Consider the following 18,593-nt stretch of genomic DNA (forward strand, 5'->3'; position numbering starts at 1 on the left):
TATCCACCTTTCTCTTGCAGAACTTTGGCTCTAGACTACTCTTGACATCTGCCTCTTCTGTTCATATTCACAAGTGGCTTAATGCAGCTGGAGGAAGTCTCACAATCATGCTGACTGGGTGCATTATAGATTCACATTTTCCAGTGTTAATGGGATTTCACTATAGCAAGATAATCCCTTCATTCCTCCCTAATTGATTCTCTATCTTGCTCTCTACAGAAGCTATTCTAAATCTTTTCTTTCCTTTTTAAACCTCCCATGGTTTCTTTTTCACCCCTCCCCCCATATATACATACTTTCTCAGCTGAAGACATTGTCTTTCTACTGTGAAAATTGAAGGCATTTGATCTGAGCTTCCAATTCACCCATTTTCTTCTTCTCAAAATCCCTTGACATCATCTTTCCGCTCTCCTCCTTTGCTCCTCATTCTCTGACAAAGAGGTGATCCTTTTCCCTGCCAAGGACAGCCCCTCTTGATGGTACCTGATCTTATCTCCTCTGGTCTCCAGAAGGTGAAATTTTCAGTTATCTACCCCTACCTTCCAACTTCAACGTCTCCCTATGATTTGGTTCTTTCTCTATTTCCTTCAAACGTGCTGTGATAGGACTAGTGTTTTCTTGGTGCAGCATCCCTGAGTTCCACGACTTCTTTCACTTCCTCCCCATGTGTGATCTCATTGACCTCAGATTCCTTGATGCAACTTCCTGACCTGAGGGGCATAAAAGGTCCCAGTCTCCTGTACTCAGTGCCTCTCAGACTTGGTGGGTGCTTGAGATGTACTGACCAGAAATGTTTCTGGATGGAGATAAGGGGGACCATGCCAGAGAAGCTAAGTGCCACTGTATCCTGGCTATATATCTTTGCTGTGCTTGGGCAAAATAAACCTCCTTTGTTTAATAACTCATAAGTGCCTCTTTTCATCTCAACATTGAACCTGAGGATGATGGGGTTAGAATTTTGTCTTCACGATACATGCCAATATTTCTCTTGTTTAAAAAGAATGACCATCCCCTCAAGATATAGATCTATAGCTTTCTTTTCTTTCTGTGCCACAATTCTTTAAAAGACTGTCAACATTCATTGCCTAAACTTCCTTTCCTCTCACTCCCAATTAGTTTTTTGTAGTTTGGCTTCTGTCCTCATTGCTCAACCCAAACTATTCTCTCTAAAATTGCTGGAGATCAGATCAGATGCCAGATCTAATGGTCTTTTCTCAGTCCTCATCGTTCTCAACTTATCTGTCGCATTTAATACTGTTGACCTGCATTCCTATTTTCTTTGTTCTCTCTGGGTTTTTATGACACTGATTTGACTCCTGCCTGCCTCCTTTGCTTATTTTCAGTCTCTTTTATTGGGTCATTATCCTTCTAAATTGTCTCTCTTCTCCACCCATAATCTCACTTGGTAACCTCGTTAGGTTATCAAAAGATCATTAGATCCTTTGCTTTAAATTATGTGATCTATATATTCAGGTCTCTCCTTGATTTCTGTATCAAGGTCTTCGTCTTAGTCTTTGCTCTGATTTTCAGTCCCTCCTCACCAGTTGACAGTTGGTCATTTCAAAGTGGATGTTGTGAAAGCATCTTTAAAAGTCCAGAAATGAACTCATTCTTTTATCCCTGAAACTCTCCTTTAATAAATTTCTCTTTCTGTCAAATATGCGATCATCCTTCTAGTCTTCCAGATTGGTAACTTCCCGTTATCCTAGGTTCCTCACTTTCTCTCTTCCCACATACCAATTAGTTGCCAAGTCTGCATTTTCTAACTTCATTAAAAAATCTTTTGTATTTGACCCTTTTTCTCCACTCGCACAACTGCAACCTTAATTCAGCCCTGATCGCCTCTCATATAGATCATTGCAATAGTTTTCTTTTTTAAAAGAAATTTTAAGTAATTAATTTGTTCTCAACAATCACTTCTATGAGTTTTAAATTTTCTTCCCCTCTTTACCCCTTCCCTCCCTGAGACAGCATGCAGTCTTATATGGGTTCTACACAGATATTCTTATTAAACATGTTTTCACATTAGTCATGTTGCATAGAAGAATTAAAACTAAAGAGAGAAGCTATGAGAAAAACCAAAATAAAACATAATAAAAGAGAAAATAGTCTGCTTCTTTCTGCATTCCAGCTCTATAGTTTTTTCTCTGGATGTGGATGGCATTTTGCATGGAGTTCTTTGGAAATATTTTAGGTCCTTGCATTGCTGTGAAGGGCTTAGTCTATCAGAAACAGTTCTCGCACACTGTGGTTGTTACTAAGTATAATGTTTTCCTTGTTCTGCTCATTTCACTCAGCATCAGTTCATCTAAGTCTTTCCGAGTTTTTCTAAAGTCCAGCTGTTTGTCATTTGGAGTACAATAGTATTCCATTACATTCATATACAACTTGTTCATCCATTCCCCAATTAATGGGCGTCCCCTCAATTTCCAGCTCTTGGCCACCACAAAAAGAGCTGCTGTAAATATTTTTGTACATGTGGGTCATTTTCTCATTTTTATGATCTCTTTGGGATATAGCTCTAGAAGCAGCGTTGCTGGGTCAAGGCATATGCACAGTTTAATTGTCTTTTGGTCACAGTTCCAAATTGACTTCCAGAATGCTTGGATCAATTGACAACTCTATTAAGGTCCCAATTTTCCCATATCTTCTCTAGTATTTGTCATTTTTCTTTTCTGTCAGATTATCCAATCTAATGAGTGTGAGGTGGCACCTCAGAGTTGTTTTGATTTGTATCTCTCTGTCAATAGTGATTTAGAGCATTCTTTCATATGACTCTAGATAGCTTTAATTTCTTCATCTGAAAACTGCCTGTTCATATCCTCTAACCATTTATCAATTGGGAAATGACTTGTACTCTTGTAAATTTGACTCAGTTCTCTGTATATTTTAGAAATAAGGTCTTTATCACAGCCACTAGTTGGAAAAATTCCCAGTTTTCTGCTTCCCTCCTAATCTTGGTTGCATTGGGTTTGTTTATGCAAAAACTTTTCAGTTTAATGTAATCAAAATTATCCATTTTGCATTTCATAATGTTCTCCATCAATTGTTTGGTCATAAATTTCTCCATTGCCCATAAACGTGACAAATAAACTATTCCTTGCTCCCCTAATTTGTTTATAGTATCAGCCTTTATATCCAGATCATGTACCCATTTGAACTTCATTCTGGTACATGATGTTAAGCATTGGTTTATGCCTGGTTTCCTCCACACTATTTTCCAGTTTTTGTCAGGCAGTGAGCTCTTATCTCAGCAGCTGGGGTCCCTGGGTTTATCAAATAGTAGAATGCTATAATCATTGACTACTGTGTCTTTTGTACCTAACATATTCCACTGATCTACCCCTCTATTTCTTAGCCAGTACCAAGTGGTTTTGATGATTGCTACTTTATAATACAATTTGAGATCTGGTATGGCTAGGCCACCTTCCCTAGCATTTCTTTTCATTAATTCTCTTGATATTCTGGACCTTTTGTTCTTCCAAATGAATTTTGATATTGTTTTTTGTAGCTCTATAAAATAATTTTTGGTAATTTGATTTGGCACTGAATAAGTAAATTCATGTAATTAGTATTGTCATTTTTATTATATTAGCCCAACCTACCCACGAGCAACTGATGTTTTTCCAATTATTTAGATCTGACTTTATTTGTGCGAAAAGTGTTTTGTAATTGTGTTCATATAGTCTCCGGGTTTGTTTTGGCAGTTAGACTCCCAAATATTTTATAGTGTCTACAGTAGCTTTAAATGGAATTTCTCTATCTCTTGCTGTTGGGTTTTGTTAGTAATATATAGAAATGCAGATGATTTATATGGGTTTATTTTGTATCCTGAAGCAAAGAGTGATAACTTAGTTTCTTCTTTGCCTATTCTAATTCCTTCAATTTCTTTTTCTTCTCTTATTGCTAAAGCTAACATTTCTAGTATCGTATTGAATAATAGTGGTGATATTGGATGTCTTTGTTTCACCCCTGAACTTACTGGAAATGTGTCTAGCTTATCCTCATTACATATAATGCTTGCTGATGGTTTTAGGTAGATACTATTTGTTATTTTGAGGAAGCCTCCATTTATTCCTATACTCTCTAGTGTTTTCAATAGGACTGGGTGTTGTATTTTGTCCAAAGCTTTTTCTGCATCTATTGAGGTAGTCGTATGGTTTCTGTTAGTTTTGTTGTTATGATCAGTTATGCTGATAGTTTTCCTAATATTGAACCAGTCTTTCATTCCTGGTATAAATTCTACCTGATCAAAGTGTGTTATTCTTGTGATAACTTGCTGTAATCTTTTGCTAATATATTATTTATAATTTTTGATCTATATTTATTAGGGAAATCAGTTTATAATTTTCTTTCTCTGTTTTGGTATACCGGTATACTGAAATTTTGCCAGTTTTACCAAGAAGTCTATGTAGTGTTGGAATAAATGTTCTTTAAATGTTTGATAGAATTCACTTGTAAATCCACCTGGCCCTGAGATTTTTTCTTAGGGAGCTCATTGATGGCTTGTTCATTCTTTTTCTGAAAGATGTTTATTTAAGTATTTTACTTCCTCTTGTGTTAATCTGGGAAATTTATATTTTTGTAAATATTCATCCATTTCACTAAGATTGTCAAATTTATGGGCATACAGTTGGGCAAAGTAATTTCTAATTATAGTTTTAATTTCCTCTTTATTGGAGGTGAGTTCACCCTTTTTATTTTATTGGTAATTAATAATTTGGTTTTCTTTCTTGTTTTTAATTAAATTTACCAAAGGTTTATCAATTAAAATTTTTAACAAATTATTTTATTCAGTAATAAAACTTTTGTACTTCCTTTTTCATTTATCCAGTTTTTCTGGTTAGGTTTTATATCTTATCCATTTGACCAATTTTACTTTTTAAGGAAGTGTTCTTTTCAGTGAATTCTTTTTTTTCATTTTGTCAATTGTATTTTTGAAATCATTTGTTATTTTTTCTTCTATCTCTCTAATTTAGCTTTTAAAATCCTTCTTGAGCTCTTCCAAGAATGTTTTTTGGGTTTGACACCAGTTCATATTCCCTTTTTAGGTTTCACATGTGGGAATATTGTCAGTGCTGTCCTCTTCTGAATTTGTATCTTGATCTTCCCTGTATCTGTAGTAAGATTCTATAGTCTTTACCTTTCTGATCTGCTTCTAGCTCATGCTAATTGCCTTTTTCCTGGCTTTTTAAGTGGATCTCTGCTTTTGGGGCACAGGGGCTCTGACCCATGTTTCTTGTTCTGGGAGCTTGAGGCCTGGTTACTGGCTTTGTTTGTTATGGCCTCTTTTTAGCTAGAAGCTATATAATGCTGCAGCTTACCTGGTGCTGAGGTGACTGATGTGTCCTAAGACTGAGGCCAAGTGAAGTCTTTCTGAGTTTCACTGGGGTCATACTGAAGTTTATGGTTGAGGTGTGGCGGAGGGATGGTCTGGCCAACTGGAGGACTCCTCATCCCCTAGGACTGAGCTAGAGCACTGGCAGGCTCCACATCTGTATGTCTGCCCAATTGCCCTGGCTGTGCCAAGGCATACCTAGGGTCCTGGTGTTGGTGCTTACTGGCTCTACCCTCCTGGGGCTCAGGATCTCCTGCTGGTCTGCTGAGGTGGGCTTGCTAGGACACCTTTGCTCCTGCACTGGTCCCCTTCAGCCATAGCAAGAGGAACTCTTCTCATCAATCTCCCTAGCCTCTCGAGCTGAAAGACTGCTGTACTCTTCTCTGGCTCCACTATTCTAGGATTTTTCCTGGGGAAATATTCTGTGGGCTTTTCAACGTCAACAAGGGGAGGGTGAGTGCACTTACAGTTTACTCCACCATCTTGGCTCCCAGAAGTTCAAGTCCACATTAGTTTTCTAATTGTTCTCCTTGCCTCAAATGTCTTTGTATTTCATCATACTGTGTTCGTCCTTCGTTCCCAAAGAAGACCATGCCATCAGGGAAATGATGACATGACTTGCACTTGACTTTGTTTTGAGTGAGGGAGGGCTGTGCAGGTCACCAGCCTCACTTCTCCTCCTGAGCCATCTGAATCCAGTGACCTGATATTCCTCAGGATGACTGAGGGTGACCCAGGATGCAGTGGAAGGCCTTGGGCCCTTTAGGCCAAGGTCTTTGCAGGTACACACTTAGGGTGAGGCAATCCCCATTCATTGAATAGGCCTGTTTAAGAGGTAGCCAGGGCACGGCCCCTTTAATGAGGTCAAGAAAAAGAAAGACATCAGGCTGGGAGGGAAACAGCAACAGTTACTCTTGATAATCGCTCCAAAGCTAGGAGGCCTTAGGCAGGGGCCTTTGGAGTCCCAGTTTCAGAATGCAGTAGGTTTCAGGTTTCAGAACAGGACAGGAAAGGAGCCAGTAAAACCCAAGTCAACTGGGCATCTTTTGGCCATTCAAATTTACCTTCCTTTGGAGAGGAGAAAAAAGGGAAGGGGGAGGCAGACAGGAGAGGAGGAGTTGAGTTACCCAGCTAGCTGGGTCCCAAATCCTGCGAGTGGATGAGTAGTAGATTTCATCATATGTATTGCTGCCAAAGTAATTTTCCTCAATTTCAGATTAGCCAGTGTGATTCCCCTCTTCATTCAACCCCTACTCTAAGAGCAGATAGTGTGTGTGTTTGCATATGTGTGTATGTGTGTATGTATGTAAAGAGACAACATACTGTCACTATAATCCTATAACTGGTACAGACAATTAGGAAAAAGAACTTGGGACAGAGGGTGTGAAGGAGCAAAGGCAGCACAGAGCAGTAATGGTGGAAAAGCTTAGACTTGGCTGGGTACACAGAGAGTAGACCAGCTTTGCTAGAGGGCCCAGATTTTGGAGGATATTGATTGATGGGAAAGGAATCTGGACATTATTCTGTGGACAATGGGGAAGAGCCATTAAAAAGGTTTTCCCCAGAATAATGATGTGATGTTGGTGGCATTTTGGGAAGATTAATTTGCCAGCATTGTACAGTTTAGCATATCATACATTTTTATTTTAATCGAATAAATGTCCAACCAAATTAAATGCATTTTCAGGTGAAATAAATTTTTTTGAGCTTAATCAGTGAATAAATCATTCCCCTTCAATATCATGATACTTTGACTTGAAAAATTCGGTGAAAATATTCCCATTAAATTGAGAACTTGAAGTTAATTATTTAAGGGAAATATTCTTTTAAAAGGGAGAAAGGCTGTTTTCTATTGCATAATTAAATTTTTTTTGTTCCTCTTTTTTTTTAGGTTACTCATTTTTGCCTACCTCAGCTTCTTCCACTACTCAAACACACCACATCTTATCTTCATGAAGTCTTTGAATTTTATGAAGAGATTCTTACATGTCGTTACCCATATTCCTGTTTCAAGACTGTGTTCATAGATGAAGCCTATGTTGAAGTAGCTGCTTATGCTTCCATGAGCATTTTTAGGTTAGTATCTGGGTAGAAGTTGGAATGCCTTAATTATAAAATTGTTGTGATCAGTCTGAATTTCCAAATTTATTTTCTCTTCCAATGTGGAAATTTTTATGTATCTTCAGTAATATATATATATATATATATATATATACACACACACACACATACACACACACACACACACACACACACACACACACACACACACACAAACCCATAAAATCTTAATCTCTCCCCTCCCTTTTAGCCCCTTTGTCATTTGAATATTATTTGCTTTTCAGAAAGACTATTCTAAGTTTTTAAAAATTGAAAGAAAACCTAAAGAAGCCTACCTCTAAAGGCAAAAGTGATGTATGTCTTCTTTTGGAAAAGTTGACTAATTTTCAATTAAGCCACCTTAATAAAAATGATTAAGAATAGTGGTAACTTGGTGTAGTATATAGAAGATTGAATTTGGAAACCAGGAGACCTTCGTCTCCCTCATGCTGGTAGTTAACTGCTCAGTGTCTCAAGTTATTTCATAAGATTATGTTACTGATAACTTAATGATCTGCATCAGTGGAGTAGGTTTCCAGACTGGGAGTTTTCTATACCAGAAATCATTCTGGAGAAAACATGAATATAATATTAAGAAAGGATTTTCTCAGTTTGTGCATTTTAACTTGGGGATTAGAAGGCTGAAAATAAGCCTGTTTATTTGAATTGGAAACCAGTAAAAGATGATTTGGAGACTAATTCCCAATTACAAGAAGATATTTTCGTAAATTTGAGCACAATGTTTGAAGGGAAGAGAAATCTTTAGGGCCTTTCTGTTATTCTTTGCATCCAAACCCAAGTTCAGTTTTTTTTCCAAAGCATGATTTCTACTTCACTTTGATTGCTTAAATAAAATTGCCTGTTTTTGGCTCTTATAATTACTAATTTTTTTCTCTGTTTTTTTATCCAGCACAAACCTTTTGCATAGTGCTATGATTATAGATGAGACACCTCTAACGAGAAGGTGTTTAGCACAGTCGTTAGCTCAGCAATTTTTTGGATGTTTCATATCCAGAATGTCCTGGTAAGTACCTTCAAAGAATGTTTATTTATTTATATGTTATCTAATATATAAATATTTCTTTTATTATTTTTGAAATACAAAGTAACACCTTCGGTGGAATTCATTAAAAAAAATAAATTATGGCTTGAAATATTTCTTCTTATAAAATTAAAAATGCTTTATGAAATCAACTTGGCCATTTGAAATAAGTTATAAATGTGGGAAGGCTAGTGAATGACATTTAATGAGATTTTAAAAGTTAGACAGTTGTTTTCAATAACAGGGAAAACGATAAGATTTCGAATAGTAATTCTGCTTTATGAGGAAAGCATGTGCAGGTGAGCTTGAAGCAGGCTAGAAGCCAGTCTGATGATGCATAGCCTGGAGAAGTCGAGTGAAGAGATGGGCACGTATAGTTTTGATAGACCTGAGAAGGGTGTGCAGTCAAATGGTATATACATATGTATGTATATATTACATATATATATCTATGTATAGATACACATACACTCTCCTTTTTAATGTCACTCAGGCCCCATGATATGAACGAGGAACTGAGGCTTTAAGAAGGAAAATGCAGTGTGGAGTTAGCCAGGAAGAGGTATCCATGTGTCAGCCAGTCAGCAAGCATTTGAGCTGCTCCGTGGGGGCTAGTGTGGGCCTTTGCTGAGTGCTGCAAATTCAGACAAACAAAATGGCGGTGATGGAGCGGGCCCAAAAAAAACGTAGAGTCAGAGGGTTTCGTTTTTATTTGCTTTTCTTTTATCCCGGTTTGTTAGCATAGTGCCTGGAACATAGTAAGTGCTTGATGAATATTTATTAACTGACTGAAAGAGTCATGAATACCAGAGATAAAGATGGGAAGGGAACCCAGGAAGCCATAGAACAGGGAGGATAGAACTAGTTCTCTCATTTTAGTAGGTCATTGAGCATAACATGCAGCAGAGAGCTCGACCTCAAGCCAGGATAACCTGAATTCAAATCCAGTTTTAGACACTTAATAGCTTGGCAAGTCATTTAACTTCGGTCTTCCTCAGTTTCCTCATCTGTAAAATCAAAATAATAATAACACCAATTCACTTTCTTGTTGTGACGATAAAATGAGAAATATTTGTAAATCATTTTGTAAATCTTAAAGTGCAATATAAATGCTAGCTATTATTAGTAGTAGAATTATCTATTAGTAGAATCCCTATAGTTGGCTAGATATAATATATGTAAATAATCTAATTTTAAAAGTTCACAAGTTCACAATTGCTGTTTTATCTTACATACTTTTAACATTTAACCTGTTATATATTTTAAAGTGTATTTGGAGAGCAAAAGGAAATTATCAAAACTGTCATTTCTTTAAATACAGCTGTTAAAATGGTATATACATATGTATGTATATATTATATATATATCTATGTATATATACACATACACTACTGTATGTTATCAGTAGTGAACCCCCTTGGTGAAAAAGTAATTAAATAGTCTAGTATAAGTTTCTAAAAATGTTTGTAGATGGCATCTCCTAGATATTTAAAAATACGGTAAGATCTCATCTGTCCAGAGCTCTGTCAACATCCGCCCACGATAGGCCCCGAAAATATTACTGTACATTAAGATAATGTTCTTGAGGATGGTTCTGAATCTTCAAGAAGATATTAAATGTACTGAATATATTCTGTTTATGAATGTTTGGAAACATTTTCCTGCAATGTTTAAAATGAATTGTTTTTATGGAGTAAACTCTGAATGGCTCATTCTCCAAGGATTGTAGATATGTTTTTTACTTCAGTACGCTTTGCCTTCTGACTTGGAGGATTTCAGCTTTAAAATCATAGAAAGTGATTTGTAAGTCTTAATGATCTTTACCATTGTGAGATAATTTTATTAGATGTGACCATTTTCTATATTTGTTCCATGTATTAGTATTAGTTTTTGTTGTAATGAAACAGTGTGGTGTTTTAGAATGAACATTGCACTCGGAGCCAGAGGATGTGGATTTGAATCCGAGTTCTAATACATTGTAGCCATAGACTGTGGTATTGCTGAGCCTTAGTTATTTTTTTATCTGTAAAATAGGAATAAATATTTGCACTACTTATGTCACAGGGTTGTTGAAATTATTATGAGGGAAAACCTTGTAAACTCTAAAGTGAGCTTTGCTAGGTGAGGGAGCTAGGTGGATGTAGTGGATAGAGTGCTAGCCCTGGAGTCAGGAATACTCTTCCTGAGTTCAAATGTGGTCTCAGATACTTAATTGCTACATGACCCTGGACACAACTCTGCCTTAGTTTCCCCAACTGTAAAATGATCTGGATAAGGAAATGGCAAACCATTCTACTGTCTTTGTCAAGAAAACCTTAAATGGAGACACAGAGAGTATGGTGTGACTGAAAAAAGCCTGAACATAATAGCATACTTGCCTCACAAAGGAAGAGGCATTTTAACATAGTGGATAGGTTGACCTGTAACCAGGAAGACCTGAGTTCATATCTTGCCTCTGATGTATACTGGCTCTGTGACTGTGGTCAAGTTACTTAACCTTTCATTTCTCAAGGCCAATAATGTCAAACTGAGATATGGATCTCTCTGGGCTGTTTATTGACTTAGAAAACTATATTGTTTTGTGTTTTCATGTATTTTAGTAAACATTTCACAATTTCATTCTGTTATGGTCCTGGCTGCACTGAAGAACAATTCATAAGGTTAACTCTATTCTAGGCAGCCCTCTAAGACTATGTTAAAAGAAGGTGCTACCTGCATCAGTAGAGGGAGTTTTCTGTGCTAAATACAAATACAGTCCCATTCTGTCTTCCTCACAAACAACTCTGAAGTCTTGTTATCTTCATTTTGCAGGTGGGGGTTGTAGATAAGTGGTAGAACTAGAATTCAGAGCTGGGTCTTCTGATTCGAAGGGCAGTGTTCAGTCCACTACACCATGCTGCCTCTGAACAAGTGATTAGTCTACTTGGCTCCTTGTCTTTTCATTTTCCAACTCCTAGAATTACGACTTTTGTTTCCAAATAAGTACTATTCCCATCCTAGAGAGCCATGCCTTACAGCAAAGAATAAAGAAATTAAATGAATTGTTCTGCAAAACTGATCCACATATCAGTCAGGTCCCACATTATATGAAATCTTTTCACTCATTATCCCATACCCCTTCAATGAAGGGAGAGAGGTACATTTCCATATTACTTCTTTTGAATTATGCTTGGTTGTAATAATTTCACAGCATTCAAATGATTTCTCCCTGGCTCAATGCTATGGCTCCTGTGCTCCCATTGGTGAGACTTCTCCATAACTGGACATCACTCTTTTACTCTTTGGCCATCTTCAGACCAAGCTCCCTGCCTGTCTCTCTAGCTTCCACTGTAAGGCTCTATGCTTTCATTGGTGAGAGCTTTCTGTTACCAGCCTCTGACCCAGACTAACTATACTGTTGCTTACCAGTCATCCTTTTGCCAACTTCTTGCCTCTGAGTGGGCTCTCCAGTTACCAATGAAATCCCAGTTACTGGAGAACCCTGAACTCCTGTTGGTGTAAGTTCTTCATACTTACCCCCACCAGTCATCCTCTCCGACCATTTTTGTGCTGTGCCACTCTGCGGTACCTCTGGCTTCCCCTCCCCCCATCACCTCAAATATGCAAATAGTCATATCAGTCAGTTGCCAGCGTCTCTGCTCACCATCCCTGTACTTCTAGAGGATCACTTTCTGGTATGTGTTGTTTTCATTTACGAAAATGAAAACTCCTTAAGTTCAGAGACTGTCTTTGGTATTTGCATCCTTAGTGTTTAGCACAGTGCCTGGCATATAGCAAGCACTTAAATAAATGCCCTTTCATCCATTTATTCATTTAGTGTCTCTTTTTTTTCCAGTGAACTCTTAACTTTTTCTAGTCTCAAGTCTCTTCCTACCTCAGTCCAACCTCTACAAAGCTTCCAAAGTGATTTTCCTAAAGCACAGATCCAAACGTGTTTTCCCTGCTCAGTAAACTCCAGTGTGTCTCTGTTACTTTTAGGATAAAATATAAACTTATGGTTTTTAAAGACCTTCACAGTCTGACCCTAAGATACCTTCTTTCCAGCCTCATTAAGCATTATTTCTTTTCCTGAATTCCACAATTCTGTAAAGCTGACCTACTTTGTCCCTCACGTGTGCTGTTCCATTTCTTCGGTCCTTACCTTTGCACTGGCTATTTCCCCTACCTTTGAAATGTATTCATTCCACATAAAATCAATCTCTTCTTTCAAGTGTTACCTTCTACATTAAGTCTTTCCTGATCCTACCTCCAAATACTCATGCCATCTCACTTAATTATCTAGATTTTAGCTACCTTTTCTGTTTATTTTCTTTATGTATTTATGGAGAAGCAGCATGCAGAGAGCAGGCTTTGAAGCAGAAAAGATCTATACCAAGTTCTGCTTCTCACGCATATCAACTGTTTGACCCTGGGCAACTCACTTAACTCTTCAGTGTTTTAGGCAGTTCTCTAATACGATAAATTGCTGCGAAAGAAACCAGTCTGCGCTGGTAAAGAGATTTCCTAACCATGGAGTTTTCAATTCCAATGGAATCACAGGTGAAGTCCCTTCCCCTGGTTCTACATACTTCTGTATGTATGTGTTGTCTTTCTCAATTCAAAGTAATCTCTTTGAGAGTAGGCTTTGCTTGCTTTCTATTTGAATCCCTAGTGCCTGGCACATACTAGATGATTGATAAATGTTTGTTGAGTTATTTTTCTTGTAATTGTTCTCCCTATTTGTGTTGCAGACATTGTGTATATTGTTTTGTTTACTTTATTTTGCACCAGTTCATATAAATCTTTACATAAATTCACTTGTCATGTTAAGTATTAGGTTCTGTAGCCTTTTCTCTGTCTTCATGTTCCTTGACCTTTTTGCAGTTGGTCACTCTGTTTTCCTGGATACAGTTTCTTTTCTTGACTTTCTTTACAGTGGTTACTTCTAATTCTCTTCCTACTAATCTTTTTGGTACTTCTTGGTCTATTTTGCAAGTTCATCATCCATTTCCCACGTTCTTAACCAACCCCCCTCCCACCCCCAAAGCCTCTGTATTGAATCCTCTTTTCATTTGGTGATCTCATCAGCTTCTCTATGTTTAATTTTTGCTATGCAGATAACTTCCCAATGTACTTATCCAGCCCTAATCTACATTTTCACAACATCCACTGTTTGCTGGACATCTCTACTGTGATGTGACATCTTCATCTCCACTCACTGTGTCCATAATAATGGTTATCCCTCTACCTCCTTCCCACAAACCCATACCATCTACAAATTTCCCTCTCCTGCAGTTACCACTGTCTTAGTTATTTTAGTTCAAAACTTAGAGTTACCCTAGATTTTCTTCCCTTATACCTTGAAAGCAATCCATTGCCAACTCTTCTCTATTTTCTTTCCACATCTCTTGTATCCACTATCTTTCACTCACTTAACTACTACCCTTGTACAGGGCCTCGTCGTCTATTACCTGAAATATTATACTGTCCTTCTGATTATCTTTCCTGCCTCTACTTGTTTGACACATCTATATAACTCTCAAAATAACCTTTTAAGATATGGAAGATTATAACATTCTCCTGCTTAGTAATCTCCAGTGGTCTCCTTTTGCCTCTAGAATAAAATACATATTTCTTTAGCCTGACATTTAAGGTCTTATGTAATCTAGCTCCATCCTGCCTTTCCAGCTTTATGTCACAATATTCCCATTCATACTATGTTCCAGTGAAACTGGACTACTTGTTCACCAAATTTGACATGCTGCCTCCTGTCTCACTTTGTTTATACAAGCTTTTGGCCCCTCTTCTTCTTCTCCCCTCCCAATGCCTGGAAAGCAAGCCATTTTTATCTTTGCCTGTCAGAAATCTTTTCCTTCAAGGATTGGTCCAGGTGTCACCTTTCCTAAGAAACCTTCCTTAGTTAGTAGTGCTTTTTCCTTCCTCAGATTGCTTTGTATTACTTATCTTTGTGCATATTGCATCCCCTCTCTTAACGGCAAGGTCTGTTTCATTTTTGTCTTCATATCCTGGTGGTTAACATATTGCCTTGCATATAATTTAGTAATTGTGAATTGGTTGAATTTAGTTGCCAGGTCCTCTTTTTCAGGTTTCTCAAAATTCTTCCATTTCTATCCTTTCTTTTCCTTGTCTTTGATTCCTTGGCACACTACACTACTATCAAATTGGTACACTAAAAACATAGATCTCACTATCTTATTTTCCTTTCAAAATCTTTCAGTGACCCCTCATTGCTACCCAGTAATATCCAGACTCCTTAGTATGACTTCTCACTTTGGCCCTGCTTACAGCCTCTTGAATCTTACTTACTGCAACTCCTACACACACCTTTCATTCTAGCCAAACTGAACTCCAATCTCCGCCCCTCCCCCCATCACATTTCCCCCCTTGCCACCTTTGCTGATGTTCTACCTCCCATATGTATTTGCCTATTGAAATCTTGCCCATCTTTCAGACTGTGCACTGTGGCCAGGGAAAAGGTACTGAGTTTGAAGACAGAGGATCTTGGCTCAAGTTCTAACTCTTCCATCTACTCTTTGTCACCTTGGATAAGGCTAAGTGCCTTTTGGGGGTCTGTTTCCATAAAAACAAAGGAGTCAGAGCTAGATGACCTTTAAGGTCTCTTACAGTTCTAAGTCTTATGAACTCTTCACCCTCAACTAGACCAGTTCTAGCACTCCTCCAAAACTTATAGGACTTTGCTTATACTACTTCTGCTGGTTAATCTTCTTTTGTGTGTGTGTATAATGCATTCTGCAAGATTGTAAAGTAATGCAAAACTGTACTATCAGGCCTTCCTCATCTTTGTTTTTTCCTGTAATATCTAACAGTGCTTTCTTTACACACAACAGTCAAATTTTTGTTGAATAAATTGGTGGATGGAACTTCATTCTTCTTAATATAGTCAACTTTTGTGTTAAATCAATTCATAAGCCAAGAGTTCTTCCTTTATTAAACCCATTTTTTTTCTAGCTTAGTGATGGGTCATGAAGAGTTGAGTGTTTGCAATAACTTCAGATATTTTTGAAATAGGAAATCATTTTTTCTTTCGAAACATTCCCAATTCTTTTAACCTTTATTTATAGATACTTTAAATCAGTTCTTTGCTGGTACTGATTTTGGTAGATTGACCCGTTTTATGAAAGACCATTTCTTTTATGTATTGAGTTCACAGAAAGGTAGTATCACATAATGGATAGAGAACTCTGGGCCAGATTCAAGTCCTCATATATATATGTATAACTCTGTGTGCGTGCGTGCATGCATGCGTGCATATGTGTGTATAGTTGTGACCCTCAGCAAATCACTTCACCTCTTAGTGATCCAGGCAACTCAGAGAACTTGTAGTTGCAGAGAAGGTGCCAGCCTGCATTGGGTGTAAGATATATCCTTACCAGGAATTCCCTATACCAGTGAAATCATCCTATTCTCTGTTGAACTGACATGAGTGAGTTTTCCGGTTTTCAAAGGGTTAAGCAGCTCTAACCAGCTTGGGCCATGTAGAAACTGGATGTATAAGTCCAAATCTTTGATTCAATTCTTATTCAGACAGTGATTCTAGGTGCAGGACTCTGCTGCCCCATTGAGATGTCTTCTCATGTTTATGCCTAGTCACTAGTAACTATTAATGTCTGTGCCCTTTCAGGACCTTGTGTATTTGTATAAGTTCTATAGACTCTGTCTTTTTTTGCTTATTAATTATAGCTGAAAGGGATTTCCTCAATTATTAAGTGGTGAAACAAAAAAAGTTACTCAAATCCAAGATACTTTACATATATTGCTTTTCCCTTGTATACGGTGATTCTTACTTGATTACAGAGAAGAATTAGACTGGCTTTAGATTATCTGATATTTCCTAAATAATGATGGTGACTTCTTAGTACATGTCCTTTTTTCTAGGTTAGTTTCATAAAAAAGTAGTGATAATTTATTTACATTAGACAGTTTCGTACTCTACCTGTGTCATTTCATCTCTCCTCTCTCTACTTTTGCCCAACCTGTTCCCCATGCCTGGAATATACATGCCTTCTAATTTCTGTCTCCAGGAATCTGTAGCTGACTTCAAATCTTAGTTGAAGTGCCAGTTCTGACAGCGGTCCTGTTCTGGGCATTCTGATCCCTCAACCTCCAAGTTGCTAGGATCCTTTTCAAACACACCTTTTCACCTTCTCAGAAACTACTTTGTATCTACTTTGGATATATTTTGTATTTAGTTCTCAGTAGACACGTTGTTTTCCACTGTAAAATGTCAATTTCTTGAGAGTAAGCACTGTTTAATTTTTCCTTGTTATACTTTGTGTCTGGCCCAAGGAGATTCTTGATTTCTGTGTATGATGGAATGAATTAGGTTCCTCTTCCTTCAAACAGTATGGCATAATAGATATGGACCTGGACTGGGAAGAAGAATGTAACTTCAGTCCTTGTCCTGCTCTGCTCTCATTGACTGTTTAACCTTGGGCAAGGCATTTATTCTTTTTCATCTGTAATTGAGGAAGTCCCTTTCAGCTACAAAACTGTTATTCTACATTGAAGTTATATAACTTGTATGGTAAAGAGAATTGTTAATATTTTTACTTCTATGCAGGTCTGATGAGTGGGTACTGAAAGGAATTTCAGGCTATATCTATGGACTTTGGATGAAAAAAACCTTTGGTGTTAATGAGTACCGCCACTGGATCAAAGAGGTAATCACATCATAATTATCTTCTTTATTTATTAGGTTTTTACCTGTGCCTAACACTTGCAAATTATCCATTTGAACCTCTGCAAATTAACAGGTAACCAAGCAGTAAAGTAACCTTTATTTTTGTAACTTAGAAACTGTTCATAAAGTGCTTCTTGGTTACTTTCAAATTTTAATTCATAGCAACACAAATACTGCTAAGCTTTGTCAAACCCCTGGGACATTCTGTGGAAGCGTCTGGCCTCACCAAAATCAGCCTTGGAAGTTAGATCTGTTTTAGCATGTCTTAATAGCCAGTAATGGTTCTGTCATTCATAAATTTGTCCAGACATTTGTTTGGACAAATGAGTTAATTTCTCTTTACTGACAGTACTGGGGATATGGAGCTAGATAAGGTTAATTATTATTCTGGGAAGTGATACTTCTTATTGGTCTTAAATAGCAGATGCTGCTCCATTATTCCAGTATTTTAGAATTTGCTGAAGAAATAAGTCCATGGATACTTTACATATGTGATATCTGTTGTGTTCCTTCTCAGCCTTCTCATTTCCATGTTGAAAAGCCTCAGATTTTTTATTTTTACTTTTTGGTCATTTATAGTAATTTACACTCTCTGCCTGATAATTTTGGTGGCCCTTCTCTGTAAAATTTCAGATTATGGCATATTTTGTTTGAGAGATAGTATCTAGGATTATTTATATGATTCTCGATCTGGTACCTGGAACGTTAGCATTAATTTTATGTGAGATTAGTATATTTCCTTCTATGTTTCTTGGCAGCAGGTAATCAGACCTAAGATCAAATGCCACAGAAACTAAATAAATTCCAGCATTTAGGATTGAAGTCCTTTGCTTTTCATTTTTTAGAGCGTTGTTGATGGTGTAGCATAGTTGTAAGGATTTCTTCATTAAAATGTTTCTCAGACATTTCCTATGTCACTGTGAAGTAGGACTCAAGAGTTATTAAAAATATTTTAAGCTTTATTGTTGCCTCTTGACTTTGTGCTACAGCCATTTCATATATATGTATGAAAAAAATATCTACATATCCGTCACCCTCCAACATTTCCTTGTAACAAAGTAAAAAAATAAGCAAAATTGATATTGTAACTGCATGTTACACAGCACATAGCACATTCTACACCCAGAATTTCCCATCCCTTTTAGAGCAAGAAGGCATATCAAGTGTTCTGCTCTGGGACCAGGATTGGTCAGTACAGTTAAGCAGAGTTAACCTGCTTTTTAGTGCTGTTTCTCTCTTGGTTCTGCTTACTTTTACTCTGTATCAATTCATTCAAATCTAACATTTCTTTGAATTCTTTCTTATTGTGAATAGAATATTCCACTGTATTCATATTCTAGCTTATTTAACCATTCCCAAGTTGAATGTTTAGCATATAAGACCTTTCTTTCTTAAACCTCTTTAAGACTTCT

The 18,593-nt window shown here is 37.2% G+C and overlaps 1 protein-coding gene across 5 annotated transcripts in view; it reads left to right on the forward strand.

The window, feature by feature from the left end:
• Positions 1–18,593, forward strand: part of TAF2 (TATA-box binding protein associated factor 2) — a 91,653-nt gene that overhangs the window by 14,486 nt on the left and 58,574 nt on the right. For all 5 annotated transcript variants that reach the window (XM_072603199.1, XM_072603200.1, XM_072603201.1 and 2 more), the window contains 3 exons: positions 7,230–7,414; positions 8,349–8,462; positions 17,062–17,161. In XM_072603199.1, coding sequence (XP_072459300.1) covers positions 7,230–7,414; positions 8,349–8,462; positions 17,062–17,161 — 399 coding nt within the window. The remainder of the gene's footprint in view (positions 1–7,229; positions 7,415–8,348; positions 8,463–17,061; positions 17,162–18,593) is intronic.

Source organism: Notamacropus eugenii, chromosome 4, assembly GCF_028372415.1.
Source record: "Notamacropus eugenii isolate mMacEug1 chromosome 4, mMacEug1.pri_v2, whole genome shotgun sequence".
Lineage (NCBI taxonomy): Eukaryota > Metazoa > Chordata > Mammalia > Diprotodontia > Macropodidae > Notamacropus > Notamacropus eugenii.